Raw genomic sequence first — 6,023 nt, 5'->3', positions numbered from 1 at the left:
TCTGCCGCCCTGTCTCGCGGACGGGCAGAATCGGTACTTGGGGCCCGTGTTTTGCGCGCTAAAAACGGGCTCTTCGGAAGCGGTTTCCTTGAAGCTGGTTCCAGCTAAGCCCGGCGTCGCACTTGGCTGCGGCGTCGCCTAGATTTCTGCTAATCTGTGCCAGCGCTCCCATCTATTTCCTTTTTTCTTTGTTGAAAAGCCGAAAGTACCGGCCCTGCAGACTCCGCCAGAGTCTGAGTTTCGCTGCTGCATCCCCCTGGGGTTGTAACATGCCCTTCGATGCCCTGTGTTCGACCAGCCGGGAGTGGATTAGAGACCTGTCCGGTTCGAGTCCAGCGTCTCTGACCAGGACTCTGCAAGGCAGTGCCTGCACTCCCGGGAGCCTCGCAGCAGGAGGCTCCCGGGGCCGGGCTGTTTCCCTGGGGACGCGGAGACTGGGCAGCGGGGCCAGGTGTCACCACTGACCTGCACCTTGCGGTGCCCTCTGTGCCGAAAGAGCGTCTGAGGGTCCCAGCGTATGCCCAGGGAAGAGGAGGCCGCCTTGAGCTGCTCAGTCGTTCTCAACGTTTGCCTAGTTTCAGTCTCAAACAGAATACGGGTCACCTAGTTTACAAAAGTTCGCATCTGTGCTTCTGCCTCAAAGTAAGCAACCCAATGCTTAGACAGCTGAGGACGGCGTTTGTCCTAGAGTTATTCCGTCACAGAGATTTCAGCAGCGTGATATACTTTAACGAATATGGCATGTGACATGATATCATTTCTGTTTTACTTACGGGTTATTTTGCAGAGTGACATGCTCGATGGGAAAAAAGATGTGTGGCCTATATTAATAGGAAAATGATTTTGGGGGACAGACTATCTAAAAAAGAACTGTGGACCTGGGAACAAGATGGTTCGGGCATGACGGCCAGGCGAGAGCTTTATGAAATCATGATTCTTTTCCTCTGAGTGACAAGTAAGTCGGTGAGAGGCAAGGAGAACGTGTTGGGACCCCAAACTCCCCATGCCAGGGCTCCCAATGAGAGCCAGGCAAAGGCACCAACAGCCGGGTCACAGCTCCAGTCTGCATGCTTAAAGTAACACCATGGAGATGAATATACCATTTTCTCTGTTGTCTGTTCATGTATTTGCTCTTCCTTGAAATGAAAACGTTCTAAAGTTACAGTTTTCCATGATGCTTGTTTAATTCATTTTTCTCAACTTAGGCGAAAAAACCTTACATGGTCGTATTTCTTGTTCTTATATATCTGCTTAGTCTTTAAATTTGGTTTAAAAATCTAATTATTTTTTATTTCACGAAGAGCTTTTGTAAAATTATTTTTTCCCAGTAAAAACTAAGATTTAATTTTAGCTGGGTGCGGTGGCTCACGCCTGTCATCCCAGCACTTTGGGAGGCAGAGGCAAGAGGATTGCCTGAGCCCAGGGGTTCAAGACCAGTCTGGGCAACTTGGTGAGACCTTGTCTCTACAATAAATCAAAAAAATTAGCCGGGCATGGTGGTGTGCGCCTGTGGTTCTGGCTACTTTGAAGGCTGAGGCAGAAGGATCGCAGGAGCCCAGCAGGTCGAGGCTGCCGTGGATGTGAGCGTGCCCCTGCACTCCAGCCTGGGTGACAGAGTGAGACTCCAACTCCAAAAAAAAAAAAAAATGTCATTAGGATCTATGACTAGAAAAGCAAGCAGTAGTTGTGGACAGAAGAATAAGAATACAGACTCTTTATTTTGAGCCCTGCTACGGAATTTAAATCTGGTGCTCAGGATAAAACGTTGCCTCTGGTGTCTTCTTCCCATGATTACAGTGTTAACAGAGGCATTCTTAATGTTCCCTCTTCAAATGAGAAGCAATATGTTTAAATTGCTTTCTAACATGGATCCCTGAAGCCAGCATTAGAGAACATGTATTCAAGAACTTAATTGGCAGGTATCCCACACTTCCCTGCCCAAATGCATAGGATATGGTCAGTTAGTAAAGACCAACCGAGTCTGGCACGTGTGTGAGGCATAAGAATTCCATGCCACTGGTTTATAAACAACTGTTTCCCGAAAGGCAACTTCTGGTACACAAAAGTAAAACAGTCCTCTTTTTACATCACTTTGCATAAAGATTTACACACGTTCCGGGGCCTGAGAGCAAAGGTCTAGGTGACAAGACATCCTCTAGAGAAACTGCTTTCCTAGTGGTGATCAGTGACACGCGAACACCCAGTGGGTGCCGCCGGCTGGCTCTGCTACATCAGCCTGGGTTTAAAAGCTTACTTTCTGTTAACAAAACACACATGGATGGGCTCCCCTGGTGTCAGGAGCCCGTGGGTTTTTGCGTGAACAGCTTTGGTCTGAGAAGATGTTTTGAGCTCAAAACGCTGAAGCAACTAAGAGAGAAAGAGAGAGGACTCAAAATTAGAATGGCAGAAACTCTCGTGCTCTCCAGACGCATTCACACCTCCTGTGGTGACACTGGGCTGCAGGAAGCCCAGGCAATGAGGGCCCGTGTCTACTTTTGGAGGCCACGAGGCCTCTGGGTCAGTGGGATGCCCGCTGTTGGGAAACAGAGCTTTAGATCCTGCGCAGCAGCCTGCCACGTCCACTGAGCGACCGTGCAGCCGGTGTGACAGAGAGAGGCAGAAAGAAAGCTCAGACGACCTGGGTTTCATGAGCTATTTCAAGACTCTCACTCCGCCGCTTCCACTTCCGCTTTAGGTCTCGATAAAGAAGGTATTGATGGAGCCCGGAGAAATGAGGAACAAAGTAAAATTCCAGGTTTCCTGCTGGTTCTGCGTCTGCAGCCATCACAGACAGCAGCCGCCCAGACCCAGCAGCAGGGAGAGCTGAGTCATCAAACAGACTCCATCGTGCTAATGTGCTAAATTTAAATATTCTTGATTTGTACCTTTGAAGCCAGTTCTCATTTCCTTGGTTCAAAAGTAGAACCAGCCCTACCTCCCAGGGTGAAACTGAAGAGTGCCCACACAGTGAGCTCCAAAGAACATCAAAGTGTCTCTCGCCCAAGGGCCAACGGGCCAGGCTGATGTTCAAAGTCAGCCCTGGGCTGGGGAACAAGAGGCAGCCTGTGTTAATGACTTCTGTCACCTATGGGCTCCTGGAGGGGAGGGAGAGAGCCTTGCCTTCAGCCTATTCTGACAGAGCCAGAGGCAGCCGAGCTAGTGACATCACAGCCTTCTGCTTGTGACCTCAGACCTCCACGGTCATCTGTTTGCAACCCCCGGCATCCCCCGGCAGAGACTCCTGGCCTGACGCTTTCCAGCTTCATCTCCCAGGATGGGCTGGGGCTCCAGGATGGAGTCTGGTAGGGGTCGGGGGGTGGAGGTCAGGGGTCAGGGGCCGGGGCTGCCGTGGGAGCATGTGCTGAACCCATCCCTTTGTCACTGTGAAAGGACGGAGCTGGGCAGTATGTCTTTAGACAGCTCCATAAGGCGCTGGCATCAAGATGGCTCCGTCTAAGCATCTAACCTCTGACTGTCTCACTGACCTCACAGAATGGCCTGTTAATTCCCAGGCAGCCGAAGAACACACACAGGGGTCTCCTCCAGGTCATCATGCCACAGGGTCTTTTTTTCTTTCCGAGTGGCTTGTTTTTTGGAAAAATTAAAACTACACAGTGGACATAAAAACAAAAAGCACAGCCTCCTCTCCCACTTGATGTCTCCAACTCCCAGGGAGCTGGAGTGAATCTTCCAAACGCCACTGGCATCCTCAGAGACTCTCCTGGGCTGCTCCCACAGGGTCTGGCAGGAGGCCGGGGGTGGGGGAGAGGTCTGAGCAGAAAGTTTCCAGAGCAGTAAGATCCCACAGTTCCCCTTCTTTCTCCTAAAGCCCGTCTTTGTCACAAAACTCATGCAGAAGAAAAGGGGGCCTGTGCTCTTTGCCTGGAAACAAAGACGGCCCCAACAGAGAAGCAGATTCCAATTCAGCCACCACCGAACGTCCCGGTCCCACCAAACTCACGCCTTTGGGAATCAGATACCCGACAATGACCAGGTCTTCCTGGGTGATCCGGCCGTTCCCCGGCAGCACTGGAAACAGCCTAGAAAGGAGTCAACGGAAGCAAGAATGCCATGGTGGCCTTGCAGCATTTGATTAAACATTTAGAAATCTGGACACGGCCGGGCACAGTGCCTCAAGCCTGTATCCCAGCACTTTGCAAGAGACAGAGGCAAGAGGATCGCCTGAGCCCGCCACGGGTTTGAGACCAGCCTGGCAACTTGGCGAGACCTCATCTCTACAGTGAATCAGAAAATTAGCCGGGTGTGGTGGCGCATGCCTGCAGTTCCAGTTACTTGGAAGACTGAAGGAGAAGGATCACCTGAGCCCAGCTGGTCGAGGATGCGGAGCCATGAGCGGGCCGCTGCACTCCAGGCTGGGTGACTGAGTGCTCCAACTCAAAAAAAATTTTTTAAAAGAAGAAATCTGGATATAGTGCCATTTCCATTAAAATTCTTAAAAAGTAACACATGGTACAGCTTTTCAACTAAAAAATGTTGCAAGAACCTTTGTGACTTCCTGGTTTTGCCAGCCAGCATTCTTAGAAAGGTGACAGAGGTACCAAGGGCCAAAAGTTTAGCAAAAGACAAAGCAAAGCCTTTAACATGCTGTTGTGTTCTCAGGAGGGAGAATTCCAAGGTTCTGGGATTTTCTGTGATCGTGGGACCACTAGCTAGGAAGAGGTCCTAGGACTCCATGAAATACACTTGGAGAAAGGGCACTTCAGCTGTCGAGTGTCTCAGAGGGCCAGCCCTAAGAATCCCTGCATAAAACCAGTTGGCAGATATCAAGAGACAACACGGCCAGCTCCTTCTGTTTTATGTTTTGAGACTCAGCAGCATGTCATAGGTTAGTGTGGTACAAGCTGCAGGATCACTATCAAATCAGCTCTGACAGGAAAGACTCCTTCGGCGTGCGCTGTGGAGAGTTGTCTTTGCTGTCACGACAGTCCGTCTTGGAGGAGCGCTGTGTGCAGGGGAGGGAATTTCCCCGGCCCCCAACCCGCCTCCACACCACCCCCACCAGGGCAGCCCACGCCCCCTTCCCAGCTCTTCCAGTTGTCACTAAGCCCTGTGCAGAGCCTCCCTGTGTGGTGTGGCCCTATCCCCGGCCAGGGCATCACTCAAGAAGCACAGGGTTTGCAGACAGGCTTGGAGAGGAGCCAGACAGCCCAGGGTATTTTCCTGACAGGTCCCTCTCATTCCACCTCCTCTTCTGAGAAGCAGAATCAAAGGGGATTGACCCAGGAACACACTGGGAAACCCTGAATGAGCCAACTGGCTGAAGCAGGGGCCGCGTGAAACGACTGCTCCAAAGAACTGTAGGAAGAACAGGGACTATTTCAACCCATAAGTCAAACAGCCTTTCTGCTCTTCTGGCAAGAGCAGGGAGGACACAGACAGTCACGAGTATCCTCCGCATACACAGCTCAGCCACTGAGGGCAGCTGGAGGCTTTGTCATGATGAAGAATCAGGGGCTTAAAGACACAGTTTGTTGACACTGATTTTGGTGAGCCTTTACCTCGGGGCTTCCTTCAGGAGAGCCCTGGCCAGAGGGACTCTGGGGACGTCCGTTGCGGTGGGAACATGCCTTTCCCCCAGATTCTTGACGATCTCCTGGTGCACCGTCTGCTGCACTTCTGGGTGCCTTGCCAGGAGATACACCGCCCAGGATAAGGTAAAAGATGTCTGAGGAGAGAGAGGAGCAGACACAGGCCAGGCGGCAAGTGACACCAAGGACAGAAACAGCAGGCTGCACCGAGTACGTCCGGGGGATAAGGGCGGGGCAAAATCACACCCACACCATTCGCTCAGTCTTTAAGCCTTCCCCAAACAAAAGAGCCTTTTCCTTCGTTAAGCCAGAACAACTTAACAATTGCTTTTGGGAAGTAATGTCAACTCTGCGATTCGAGTGCGCTTGTAATGAAGAACCACAGGAGCCGGGCTCGGGGGCTCAGCCTGTCATCCGGCGCCTTTGGGAGGCTGAGGTGAGTGGATGGCCTGGGCCCGCGGGTTCGAGACCCGC

At 51.6% G+C, this 6,023-nt stretch overlaps 1 protein-coding gene across 1 annotated transcript in view; it reads right to left on the bottom strand.

Moving 5' to 3' along the window:
- Positions 1-2,250: 2,250 nt before the first annotated feature.
- Positions 2,251-6,023, bottom strand: part of LOC103276600 (cytochrome P450 27C1) — a 23,089-nt gene continuing 19,316 nt past the window's right edge. Inside the window, 4 exon segments of the mRNA XM_021706973.1 lie at positions 2,251-2,367; positions 3,697-3,882; positions 3,962-4,040; positions 5,520-5,686. Coding sequence (XP_021562648.1) covers positions 2,251-2,367; positions 3,697-3,882; positions 3,962-4,040; positions 5,520-5,686 — 549 coding nt within the window.

Source organism: Carlito syrichta, unplaced genomic scaffold (assembly GCF_000164805.1).
Source record: "Carlito syrichta isolate Samal-C Ts95f unplaced genomic scaffold, Tarsius_syrichta-2.0.1 Scaffold316266, whole genome shotgun sequence".
In the NCBI taxonomy this organism is placed as follows: Eukaryota; Metazoa; Chordata; class Mammalia; order Primates; family Tarsiidae; genus Carlito; species Carlito syrichta.
The sequence above is the reverse complement of the archived record's forward strand: the minus strand, read 5'-3'. Positions and strand labels throughout refer to the sequence as shown.